The sequence below is a fragment of the Prionailurus bengalensis genome, chromosome B1 (assembly GCF_016509475.1).
Source record: "Prionailurus bengalensis isolate Pbe53 chromosome B1, Fcat_Pben_1.1_paternal_pri, whole genome shotgun sequence".
Lineage (NCBI taxonomy): Eukaryota > Metazoa > Chordata > Mammalia > Carnivora > Felidae > Prionailurus > Prionailurus bengalensis.
In genome coordinates this window covers 7,221,405-7,235,356 of record NC_057344.1, presented here as the reverse complement: position 1 = coordinate 7,235,356, position 13,952 = coordinate 7,221,405, and the positions used below count along the sequence as shown (strand labels likewise).

At 38.6% G+C, this 13,952-nt stretch overlaps 1 protein-coding gene across 4 annotated transcripts in view; it reads left to right on the top strand.

Moving 5' to 3' along the window:
* The window catches only part of GPM6A (glycoprotein M6A), a 356,248-nt gene extending 353,217 nt beyond the window's left edge, over positions 1-3,031 (top strand). For all 4 annotated transcript variants that reach the window (XM_043557795.1, XM_043557782.1, XM_043557790.1 and 1 more), the window contains one exon: positions 901-3,031. In XM_043557795.1, coding sequence (XP_043413730.1) covers positions 901-1,053 — 153 coding nt within the window. In that variant the 3' untranslated portion in view covers positions 1,054-3,031. The remainder of the gene's footprint in view (positions 1-900) is intronic.
* The last annotated feature ends 10,921 nt before the right edge of the window (positions 3,032-13,952 follow it).

The window sequence follows — 13,952 nt, the reverse complement described above, 5'->3', positions numbered from 1 at the left end:
GGCATACTCCTGGCTAATCAAAATTTTAGTGTTCCATTTTACTAAATTATGGGTAAAATATTGCCTACCCTTTAAAATTTAGATCAAGTAAAGCATGAGCAACTCAGTTTCTCTTTCATATTCATCCATTGAAATCCATCATTTGGAAAACTGCCTTCCCTCCCCTGTGGCCCAAGAGTGAGGGAAAGAAGGAAAAACAAACAGGTAATCTCCTAGCTGAGTCCATTCAGGTCAAATCAGGACCTTCATTACTTGAGTAACTTCATTACTCGAGACAGATCAGGAGTTTCTTTTAGAACATGGCGCTCTGTTGTGAATGAACGCATACAAAATCCATGGGACCCAATGCTTGCTCTCTTGTACAGTCTAAGGGAAACTACAAAATTCAGCATATGGAAAATTAACTTGATAATTCAATCCACAGGTTTATCTTGGGGGTTCCATGGTCCCTTTTTCTGTTGCATAGCGGGCAATAATATATCCTCCCATTAATTCAAAGTTGTCTAGACTCAAACTGTGTAAGTGACTATTTTCTGTTACGGATTAGAAAACGTAGGTACACGAACATGAAACGTATAATCTTTCGGTTTGGGTAAATGAGGACAGAATGGACAGGAAATATCACAGGAAGATTAAGAATCAACCTTGGATACTCCAGAATTGAAAAAGAAGAAAAAGAGATACTGAAAGAAAGGGAGCTGAGAAAATACTGTCATACAGTTGGAGACACGAGCAGGGATAATATAATTATTGATTCTGTCACCACAGAAATTTTGCTTCTGTTTTATGAGCAAACATATTCTATATAAGTCTGTAACTTGAATATTTCTTCCCTGGTAGCAAGGTGTGTTGAAGACACTGAACAGCCTTCCAGCATAAATTATTTCTGTCTTTGATTAGGTCCACTACCTTATGGTTCTGTCTGCCAACTGGGCTTACGTGAAAGATGCCTGCCGGATGCAGAAATACGAGGACATCAAGTCCAAGGAGGAGCAAGAGCTTCATGACATCCACTCTACTCGCTCCAAAGAGCGACTCAACGCATACACATAAATAAGCCCTTCCAGTCCTTTCTGCCATTCAGATGCATTGGTGTTTAACTAAGGGCCATCCAACCATCCAACCTTTTGAAAAATAAAATACAGAAGTGCTTCTCATCAATGATATGTAGGGTGACTTATGAATCACCTGAACACAATCCTTTGTTGTTGAGCACCTGGTTTCCTAATTTGTTAAATTGGTGTGATCAGATCTCTTCTACAAGCTCCTATCCAGCCTTTTCCTTTTTTCAGTTTCTCAAACTCACTTAATAATTGCGTAAGATTGAAGATACTAACATTGTCACATGCAGAGATGTCTTTGATTTTTAACCACTCCCCATGTGTTAATACATAACACCTTTTGCATTATTTCTTATGTTTTGAGAAGAAAAATAGCTTTTTATACTTTTTAGTTTTGATTTCGGTAACTAGTTTAACTACAGGTAACCTTCAAAGGGACCACTGTACATTATGAACACTAGACAGCGATGGTACCATGATGACTCTTCTTGTAATATGGAAATCCTGTCTGGAGGTCCGGGACCACGTCACGACAGGCCCTGGTTCATGTTCTCATCAATCTAAGGTGCAATTTCTAAATTTGTAAGAGTAGGATTAAAAAAAAAAAAGTGCTTCTTATCTTTGTTAACATTGTATTTTTTTCTTGATGTACTTAAAAGGTATTTCTCTCTGATTACTCATGTTTCTGTTGTGAGCACGTAGAAACAGTGACGCTAATGCATGGCTAGCTGCCTTTTTAAGATTGTGACACCAGACTTACCTTTTCAAGTTTAGTATAGAGACAATTTTAATGGAAATGACTACTGTGAACTATTGAAGAATGACCTCTTTGTGATTTAAGCTGTGGCTGGATTGGAACTTTTAATATGCTAATGTGGAACATTAATTACCTTTATGAAGGTGGTATATTAAAAATAAGCACACTAACCCCTCGGAAGTTGTTTTACCTACTTTAAAATGTTTTAACGGATTGCACCTCTGTAAACTATCCCTCCGATGTATATGATATATTTGAAAAGGCTTCCATTAATATAATAGTTTTGCTTGCAGCCTTCCGATCTATGTTGGTTTACCTGTAGTGTTTTTTAAAGTGTGGTCAGCGGCCACTATAGAATGTATCCCTCCCGAGTGTAGTGATATATCTGTGTTTTTATTTGAAGTCATCTTAACCAAATGTTCATTCATAATCATTTATAAGAAGTACCTATATCAAATGAATAAAAAAAAAAAGCAATCAGTATTACTGGACCAAAATTGGTGTTTGTTTTAACCTTGACTCTTCTTTTGATTATTTCTAATGCTACAAGAATGCTGTAAAGTGTCTTCTACAATGATGTAGCCCTGACAAGACATTTTTGTCAGTGTATAAAAATTAGGTAGTATTGTGCACTGATTTGACCATTGTGAAATCTTTTCTCAGTGTAAGTGCATTTCTAATAAAATTTATGAGTGAAACAATCTTTGTACAATGACCACTCATGCATCATCCGTAATTTCTCAAGTTCTTGTAGTAGGTAGAGGGGTATTATTAGGGTTATCTGTGGCATGATTATGCATTCTGTAGTATAATTTAATTAATTTGGGGTTTTGCTTCTTTTCTTTTTTTTACACGTAGATTATCTTACTGGTTCAACATTTTTTTCTGATATAGGCAGTATTACAGATATTCAGCAAAAGTATTAATGGGCTTCTTTAAAATTCTATATTATAGTGTTTCAGTTCTGTGTCTTAACAGTTTGTGATGATTTTTACAACTGTCTTTTAAACTTATGTAATGATGTTGATGCTTTTGGCTTTTTTTTTTCCTGGTATTAGAGTTTGTATTTTCACAAAGAGTGCTTTGTAGCAGGCATTACAATTAATCTGTTTTGTACATAAACGTGCCAACAGCTCGATGGTGGCGTTTTTGAAATGTAGAACAAAGTGCTTGCAAAATGTAATAAATACACTTGTGTACTTTGTGTACTTATTATTAGTTTCTGCAGTGTGGTTTTTTGTGTGTGTTTTTCTTTGTTTCGTTTATTCCTCTCTCCTCTGTGTGCACCCTCTTTCCAGATGCAATGGACACTGTCGTCGTAGGATGCTTATGACCTCAGTTGAGCTGACCTAACCCTGAACTGAAAATTCTTTGCGTGACATGCAGCATAGAAAAGCCAGAGGGCTGGGGAGAGGGCGAAGGTGGAAAGATTTCGGAGGCCATTTGGTTTAGCAGATGATAACGATGCCCAACTTCCGCTATTTCCTTGCCTAATTTCTATTGTTTTGTGTTTTCTTTAGACCTTCATAAACTAATAGAGACACAAAAAAGGCTAATTCAATTCAGAAAGAAAAATGATTTCTTGGTTCGCTTCAAACTATCAAGGTGAGAGCAATTAAATGGAAAAAATATATATATTTTCTAGGCTTTTTGTTTGTTTTGGTTGTACCTTCTTCTGGCCAAACCAGAAGTGATGGCAAATTAAAAATAATAAGATAGTGATCAAATAAAAATCTTAATTTTCACAAGACCTAAGTAATTGTATTAGTCTTCAATTATTTATGTATTATTATGAATGGCGACTTGAAAATGTCATGCACTTACATTGCAAGTATCTACGGTAATTATAAGCAGATCTGGACAAAATGTCTTATGTTTTAAATAGTCACTTTTAAGACCGTAAGAAAATAATCGTGTATCTAAATCTTATTAGATGACAATTTTTATTCTTTTCAGGGTTTATGGAATTCTTAAAATAGCAAGAAGAAAATAAAGAATTATATGTTGAAGATTATCAGCATGAACAAAAATTTTATGCAATAATATTTTTATTTTTTTCAATGTTTGTTTTTGAGAGAGAGAAGGTACAAGGTGGGGAGGAAGAGAGAGAGAGAGAGAGAGAGAGAGAGGCAGAGGATCCAAAGTAGGCTCCATGCTGTCAGCACAGAGTCCGAGGTAGGGTTTGAACTCACGAACCTTGAGATCGTGATCGGAGCCCAAGCCCGACACTTAACCTACTGAGCCACCCAGGTGCCCCGCGTGATAATGGTTTTCAAAGAAACTGATCATTGTGAGATAATTATATTTTTTGAAAACTTAGAAGTCCATTTCTGTTTGTGAAAATACACATTTATCCTTAAAATAATTTCCCTTTGGGCATTTTTTATCTCCTAGCTTTATTGGACTATAATTGACAAATCAGCCCTTTGGAATTTATAAAGCTAATGTGAAGACCAAGGAAATTACTCACTTTGAGAAGAAAATGTGTGTCGGCCAGCTTTGGCTTGGGTGAAATCCGTTTACTTCTTGATGTTAAAACTTAGAAATGGCAGATTATGATTTATTCACCCAAAGGTCAAGTAAAGTTGTCTTGGGTTTTATTTTTGCCTTTTAGACGAAACAGAAAGGTATCATCTTAAAGTATGTTCCATCCAAGTAACTCAGTAGTTTACGTGTGCTTAACGTGATGAAACTTGATTGAACTATGATACCTTGAGAAACACTCTTACGTTCTGTGAGCTTTTCAGACAGCAGATCATTTGAAGCCCGTGGAGGCAATCCTACAATGTAGTGGCTCAAATATGACCTTCTTCCTACTGACTTAAGTAAAACCCCCGCACCTTGAGTGTTTTCTCACAGAAGCAAGTTTTACCTGTTTGATCATTTTAGATTCTTTTGCTCTTTTCCACAAAATTCCGATATAGCTGAATATTGGAAAGAACTTAGAAAATGCAATACGTTGAATTGTTAAATTCATTATTAAATGAATTAATGAAATAAAATATTAAATGAAATAATACCGAAATGAAATAAAATTTACCTAGACCGCTGTATTTTTTTAAGTTCATTTATTTTTTTTTTTATTTTTTTTTTTTTATTTTTTTTTCAACGTTTATTTATTTTTGGGACAGAGAGAGACAGAGCACGAACGGGGGAGGGGCAGAGAGAGAGGGAGACACAGAATCGGAAACAGGCTCCAGGCTCCGAGCCATCAGCCCAGAGCCTGACGCCGGGCTCGAACTCACGGACCGCGAGATCGTGACCTGGCTGAAGTCGGACGCTTAACCGACTGCGCCACCCAGGCGCCCCTAAGTTCATTTATTTATTGAGAGAGACAGAGAGAGAGAGAGAGAATCCCATGCAGGCTGCACACTGTCAGCACAGAGCCTGACACGGAGCTCGATCTCACAAACCATGAGATCATGACCTGAGCCAAAATCAAGAGTGAGATGCTTAACCGACTGAGGCACCCAGGTGCCCCTAGACCACTGTATTTCAAACCTGTGGAACCCCCTATAGAAGGAAACATCAAACAAAATGAAGCAAGTAGACGATGGGAGGATACAAAATAGGAAAGAGAAGAGATGCAAAAAATTCTGCTATTATACTTGGACTAAGAGGGAGAAAGAAAAGAGCAGAGTTGTTGGAAGATATATATTGCCTGGGGGTGGGGGAGTGGAATTTTTGGAAAGTAAAAAACACAAAAACCAAAGATCAGTCCAAGTAACAGCCTACAAAATTAAAAATATGTATATGGAAAGTATTTGCGGCCACAGCTATTATTTTCTTCGGCACTGTGTGCCCTCCACTCGATGTACTTGAGCAAACACCCTCACCCTTCTGGCCTTGTAGAATGGAACACACCTTCCCCAACAGTTGAGGTCCAGGCTCTAGAGGAGCTGATCCCACGAAGTTGCCCAACTTTGCTGCTCTGATTAGAAAACAGGAACACTGTTTGGCTTTAAAAAAAAAAAAAGTGTTGCAATCTGTTTGCCTTTTTGTTTTTTCAACAATTATTTCTGTCTCTTGGGGGCCGCCCTGATGGGGACGGTGGTATCCCAGGACAGCTCCAACTCTGTGAGTCAAACCCTCTGAAATGTGGACCTTGTAGGTAAGCCCCAGACTTCTTGTATTGATTTTTTCAGCATGCCTAGAAAGTCTGATACTTTTTTCTCAGAAGGATTTGCACAAGTGTCACAAATAAACACCCCCATGTTGACATTCATTTGTTAGTTGACATGGCAGAGGAGGCTCAGTTACAGGATCCGATAGAAATCTAGTGATAAAATAAAAAAATTCATGACCTACTTCTGTGCTATCTATCAATGAGTGTTTAGAATTGGCAAGTTTCTTGAGTTTTTTTTAGATCTTTTTTTCAGCTTTTTACCACTGACATTGATGAATCTCTATACAAAATGTGTTAATCGCTTTGAAATCTCACATAAGCAGGCATACAGTATAATCTCTTCGATCAAACTGAAAGACACAACGCCGACCTACCCCTCCAATAGAAAGGAGAGGATTCTCAGGAACAAGAAATGGATTTTGAGGAAGTATGACATCATTTAGAGGGAAGATTTAATAATGCAGCAGAATTACTTTCACACAACTGAAAGACCGGCCTCTTTCTGAACTTGCCATAGTCCTCCAGCCTCCAGGTTATAAGCTACATTCGCTTTTCTCTCTGTACACGATATTCACAATGATTACTGTATTCCTCGTCTTTCTCGGTGCTTCATTTGTGCAAACCGTGGGGTCAGGTCTTCAAGAGAAAAAGCAATGTCCTGCGTGAGAACTGAATGCTATCAGGCTAGTAGTCTTCCTGAATGACGCCTTCCTGGTCTTAAAATAATTACACTTTTCAAAAAGCCCCCTGGGTCATACCTAGTCCCTGCTACACCTGGTAGATTAGAGACAGCAATGTAACAAATGCGAATGATATAAAAGCCACATTGTAAACATACGGGTATGGTCTTTATAAAGTCAGCACAATTAATTTTAGAATTTTTTTCCCCTGACTTCTTAATTTTCACTCCCTAATATCCAAGATCATCAGGTACCTTCTACATTTCCATGAGTAGGATATCTATTGAGTCATATAATAAGTATAAACTTAATGCTTGAAGTAACAATAAAAAGTGCCCGGCTAAGCCAAGCGTAGACTTCAGATATTAAAGTGACACCCTGACAAATCAGTTACAGGGTCAGTTCTTACTTTCTCTCCTCCAGTGGTTTTGCCCCCTGCCCCCACTCCACGTACTCAATTTCTAGAACTTAACAATTTCCAATAACTGCATACCATGTATATCTTAAATTTTATGCATTCCATTTCCAGCTTCTGTTTGCTGCTTTTGCTGCTAACTTAGCCCCTCAGGACCCTCTATTTATTGACCTCCTACGTTTTACAAACCTCACTCCCCTTATGTCATCAGGCTTCTCCGTCACTTGCTTATATTACATGGTCCATCGCTGGGATCCCTCCCTAGGCAAGTCCTCCTCACCTCTGACCCTCTATTTTCCTTCAACTCACACACTAATATGCCAGCCTTGGTTTCATTCATCCATCTGTCCACTTTTGAACCTGCATGGCTAAACATCAAGAAAAACACAGCCTGACCAATCTCACCCATGTTTAGATGAGCCCTCAGAGCTGTCAATAGATTGGCTCCATTTTTTTTTTTTTCTAGAACAAGGGTTGACAACACTTTCAGTAAAAGACCACATAGTGAATATTTTAGGTTTTGTGGACCGTGAGGTCTTTGTTGCAACTTTCTAGCTTTGACAGTGTAGTGCAGGAACGAGCAATTGGAATATGTAAATAAATGGTCAGAGCTGTGCTCCAATAAAGCTTTGTTTATGGAAACAAAGAGTTGCCCATATTTAGCCGGAAGGCCATAGTTTGCTGACTCCTGGGCTAAGCATTCACTGCTCTACATTCCCTAGGTGGTTGCTATATCGTAGCTTTCTTTTATCAAACTTCCTTATCAACCACTTTCTTTCCATTCACAGAGTTAGAAGTTGCTTCCTGTTTCAGAGAGAAATGAGAAACAATCAGGAAAACATGTCCCTAATTTCCATCACTATTAATTTGTTTGCATTAATATAATGTGAATGAATGACTCATTTCTCAGGCCAAACACACTTGATATATTCAAGGTCCCATCTTCTGTACCTACTCAAGGGTAGGCATCACACCAGCAAATTTCCCCTCTCTTCAACCTCTCCTGAATCATCAATTTTTCACTCTCTAATGGCTCATTCTGATCTGAAAGCAAGCAAACAACAGTAACAATAGAAACCAAATCACCTCTCTTGATTCCCCATCTATCTACATCCAGCCTCTGTCTCTGTTCTCCTTTACAGCTTATCTCTTTGAAAGACCTGTACAATTACCTCCTATTACTCCCCTATCGTTTTATCTTAACTCCCTTACTGTCAGTCCCTTGCAAACAACACTCCATGGAAATTAGTCTTGTCAGGGTGACAAATGTCCTCCAGATTTAGATTGCTAAATCAAATCCGATGCTCTGTTCTTAAGTATCCATTCACTCTCTATTGAATATTTATTGAGCCTACACTATGGCCAGTTATCCTTCTAGTCACTGGGATATAGCAGTGCATAAAATATAAAAAACCTTTGTCTTTTGTGACTTATACTCTGATGCAGGGAAACAGACACTAATAAAAAAGAATTCAGATGAATTTTTGAGATGAGAGATGCCACAGAAAATAACAAATCCTATAAGCCGCTTAGAGTGTTACAGGGTTGGGCTGGGGTGGAGAGTCTTCCGAAGTCTTACTAAAAAGGTAGCGTTTGAGTCAAGACATAAAAGAGTTGAGAGAGTAGGTCGTGTAGCTGTCTGGGAAGGAACATTCTGAGCAAATGGAATCGTAGGGAAAAGATCCTTACTGGAAATAGCAATGGAACCAGTATGGGTGAACAAAGGGAAAATAATTAAGCGAGGGAACGAGAGGACAGATTGCTTAGGACCTTGCAAGCCACTGGCCTCTTCTTGCTCAACTTGTGAGCGGCATTTGACACAGTTGATCAATCCCTCCAATTTGATGTGTGTTCCTCAAGTGGATTTCAGGAGGCTCACGCTCGTGGTTTACCTACCAGCTCTCTGGCTCTGCCTTTCTTAATGTCCTTGTCTTAATGTCCCCATCTCTTAGTAAACAGCCTCTAATCTCATGGCTGGAAATGCCTCCTATAAACTGATGGCTTGAAATTGATCTTCTCCATCCAGAATCTTCCTCTGAAATCCAGACTCGTTTATCCCAAGAATATCGACTTACTCCCCAGGCTAACAGACGCCTCAGATTTTAACAGGTGCCGAATTGCAGATCTGATCTTGTCCCCATAAGCTGCACCTTCTCTGCTTCAGGAAAGAAAGCCCATACTTCAGCTTCCTCGGACCCAAATACTAGACTCCATTCTTGACTCTCTCTTCCAAATGTGTCCAGAATAAGACCTTCGTGGCTTCCACTAATCAAGAGACCGTTGTTTCTTGCCTTGATTATCAGAAGACCTTACTGACTGGTATTCTGGCTTCTGCCCTGTTCCTCCCTTTCCAACAATCTTGGCTCAACTCAACAGTCCAAACAGTCCTCTTAAAAACTGAAACACATCAGGTCACAACCTTAGAACCATCCCTTTAAAGCCCTGGGTGCCTGAGAAGACTGTCATCAGTTCAAGGCTTGCCTGGGTGGGATCCCCTCCGTGCTTACTCACCCCCACTGCTGTCGGCAGGATTCAGTTCTCAGTGGACTATGCCCTGACACCTCACCTCCCCGCAAGCTGTTGAGGGAAGTGCTCTGCATCTTGGTTCGAATGGTGGTTAGGTGAACACACACACATTTGTCAAAATGAATGAAACTGTACACCTAAATCCATGAACTTCATTTTGTGTGCATTGTGTGTCGTGATGATACCTCAATTAAAAATCAGATTAAAGAAAATCAACATTAAGAGAAGAAACATGCCGATTCTTGAGAACGGCTGTCTGCGTTCATGTCTTGTTTCTGTCATTATGATCTTGGAGAAGGTAGTAGTCTCTTTTTGTTTCAGTTTCCACATCTGTAAAACTGAATTTGGGATAAAAAGGGTACCCATTTCATAAAGATTTGAAGAATAATCCGTGTGAGGTAACTAAGAGATGGTGACATCATTATATTACTGTACATCTCAAATAGGAAATTATGGGGGCGCCTGGGTGGCGCAGTCGGTTAAGCGTCCGACTTCAGCCAGGTCACGATCTCGCGGTCCGGGAGTTCGAGCCCCACGTCAGGCTCTGGGCTGATGGCTCAGAGCCTGGAGCCTGTTTCCGATTCTGTGTCTCCCTCTCTCTCTGCTCCTCCCCCATTCATGCTCTGTCTCTCTCTGTCCCAAAAATAAATAAACGTTGAAAAAAAAAAAGGAAATTATGTCAACATGATCAGGATTTGGTGGCTGAAAAGGACTGTATAGATCATTTGTTAATTTCTCATTTATACAGAAATAGAGTCAGAAACATTAAGTGAATTTCCCAAGAGCATAACAATAATTTATTTAACAACCTTGGACTGTATCTCAGGCTTTCTGTTGTGATCAACTGAAGGTAGCTGAAGTGGGGAACATCATACTTTTTTTTCTGGGATTTCTACAGGACTTTGGGCTGAATGCTTCACAGTGAATATGAAGCCCTCAGTAAAAATAAAAAATAAAAAAAATTAAAGGCACAATATAACTAATATATTAAACGGATGACAGCCTGTTTCATATTATAAGTATTTTCATCGACATCTGCCCAAATGATAATGTTAGCAGTTTACCATTTTCCCATCTTGTTCACGAAAAAAAGGAGAATCTATGTGTTTAAAATCCTATGCTAGAAAACAAAACAGTTGGCCTCCTATCACAGTCTTTTTGTAAAACCAATGTTTTAAAATTAGTCCTATTAAAATGGCAAATTTTGTATATAAAAATAGAATACCAGTATTTGAAAGAAAGAACTCCTTCATTGTGTGGTACTTTCAATAATAATATTCTGTGAGAGAGTTTGCAAATGATTGCAACCTCATTTGGTTGTATTAATCTCAGGTGATTGTATACCAGGGGGTCTATCTTTATTTTTACTTTTTAAAAATTTCATATTTTGTATTTCAGCCCTTAGTTTCAAAAACATCACAAAGGCATAAAAAAAGCCCTATGTCTTGGATGGAAACCCTTGTGTTCTTAGGGGAGACTCATAATTTCAGATTTTTCATTATAAAGAAATAGCCTAAACCTCAAAACGAACATTTCCAGCGATGATGAGTGAATTCCAATGGAAATATGAGTTAGCATATTTCTGATGCGTGTGTAACATAATTTTAAATGGAAGTGTGTGTAAAAATTTAAAAAAAAAAAAGGGGGGGGGGCGCCTGGGTGGCGCAGTCGGTTAAGCGTCCGACTTCAGCCAGGTCACGATCTCGCGGTCCGTGAGTTCGAGCCCCGCGTCAGGCTCTGGGCTGATGGCTCGGAGCCTGGAGCCTGCTTCGGATTCTGTGTCTCCCTCTCTCTCTGCCCCTCCCCCATTCATGCTCTGTCTCTCTCTGTCCCAAAAATAAATAAACGTTGAAAAAAAAATTTTTTTTAATAAAATAAAATAAATGGAAGTGTGTGTTTTTAACCTTTTTTATTCTTCTTATTTCAAGATGCCACTGTCAGAACTCAAAGGCACGGTAGGTCTGTATCTACCCTGTACTTTGAAATAGGCTCACACTCTTTCCAGGTCATTTTATTATGGGAGCTCAACCTCTATGATCATATATATATGTATTTTTTTTCTTCTGTATTGTCATCATATCTAAAACTTCTATAACCCTTTTGATTTAAAGGTCCTGAGACATTTTTCATCATTTTTTGTAATTATTTTCTAGAATTTATATCCTAGGTAACAGACTCTAGTGACTTCCAATGACCTGCCGTAGTATAATTTTGTAACTGATTTGAGAATGCAAACCCATAGATAGAAGGTTAATACACTGTTTCGTTGTATTTCTATTAGTATCTCATTATTTTCTTTTTTTTTACCTTTATTTATTTTTGAGACAGAGAGAGACAGAGCATGAACAGGGGAGGGGCAGAGAGAGAGGGAGACACAGAATCGGAAACAGGTTCCAGGCTCTGAGCTGTCAGCCCAGAGCCCGACGCGGGGCTCGAACTCACGGACCGCGAGATCGTGACCTGGCTGAAGTCGGACGCTTAACCGACTGAGCCACCCAGGCGCCCCGTATCTCATTATTTTCAATTAGAATTATGCTCGAGAGAATGTTTACTGTGGCTTGTTAATTTTCTTTAGTGTACTTTATAGCAGCTACTTGAAGAATGAAAACCAACCCAGATGTTATGCTTTCGGGGCAAGCCCACCATCTGATATAAACTATTTTTCCTGAGCGACAGTAAATAAATTACCTAGGAAAGTGATTAGGTCTCTGGTTCATAAAAACAGGCATTTGGATGTTTCTCTTATTTGGTAGAGCTTTGCTTTGGCCTTGGACCGTGTGTCATGAGAGGGTATTTGTCTACTAGCTTTCTGAAAGTATGTTGGCTTACTTTTTTTTATTTTAAATATGTTTACTTGTTTAATAAGAAGCATGGCCCATGAAAACTGTTGTTCAGTTTGTGTATGTCTTGATTTTTGTTTTATAACTTTAGAGAAACATCTCTAATTAGAAGAATTCAATGACAAATTTCAGCTTTAGTTATGTTAATGAAAGTCTCTATGAAGAGGAGAGAGTCCCCAGATATAGAACAATAAATATATATATTGTAAAGATATATATATTTTTTGCCTATCTGGCAGTATAAAACAGTACTATAAAAATTCTGTAAATGTTTGTCCCAACAGTTGGATTTATTCTCAGTTGTGATGATGAAAATGGACACAGCTGCCCCTGGATGGCTGTTAACTTAACCCTTTAAGTGGTAAGAGTCTCTGAGAGATTCAGGATAGGCCATCAATCATAGTAGATTTTGTATCAAGTAAGTAAGAGATGACTGAGTATAAAAGGTCAGCTAACCAATCTTGTTTGACCATAATAGTAGTATCAGTTGAGGTGAACACGGGGAAAGAAACTCAGATCATTGTCCGTGCTGCTTTATCTATAAGACAGGGGAGATAACAGTACCAACCTCATAAAGTTTTAGTGAGCAGTAAATTGTGTGCATGTGTGTGTGTATGTATATATACACAATGTATTGATCCATACATCTATTAGAACTTGGCTTAATGTAGGCATAACATATTTTAGCTATGAAAATTATGTATTAGCTACCATTCATCATTCACAAAACATTTACTGAACAGTTTCTGTGCACCAAGCACTGTTTTAAGGCTTGCATATAGCACTGTAGAAAAGACACTAAGGTTCTAGCCTTTTTGTAGATAACTTTCTAGCAGGGGGCACAGATTATTAGATTAGTTCAGGCAAGGAATGATGATAATTGTGACCATTGCAATAGGATTAGAAATCATGTGAAGTGGCCAGTTTTGGGATATGTGGCTAAGGTAGAGTCAGGAGGATTTCCTAAAACAAAAATGGGAAGGGTCTGAAAGAATAAGAGACAAGACAAAGTTGATTTTGTATTTGAGTTTTATTCATAATGGTCAAAACTTGGAAGCAACCAAGATAACTGAGGGTCAAGGTGTCCTTCAGTAGGTGAATGGATAAAGAAACTGTGGCCCATCTAGACAATGGAATATTATTCAGCACTAAGAAGAAATGAGCAGGGCTAGAGATGGGAGCATAGTAATTGACCATAAAGAGCACCTGGAACTTTCCTGCCCTTCTTTATTCCTTTGGTCACGTTCACAAACAAATTTTCATTAGGAAATGTGTTTAGTAGTGCCTAGATGACAGGTTGATTAAAGACCGAGCACTTGAATTAGTTTCTTAAAGCTGTTGTCACAAATTGCCACAAGTTTGGTGGCTCAGAACAATAGAAATTTATGTTCTCATAGTTCTGGAAGCCTTAACCCTGAAGCCAAGGTATCACGAGGGTTGGTTCCTTCTAGAGACTGAGGAGGAACCCATTCAATGCCCTCTCCTGGCTTTTGGTGGTTGCCAGCCATCCTTGGTGTTCACTCACTGGCCTCTGGACACATCACTCC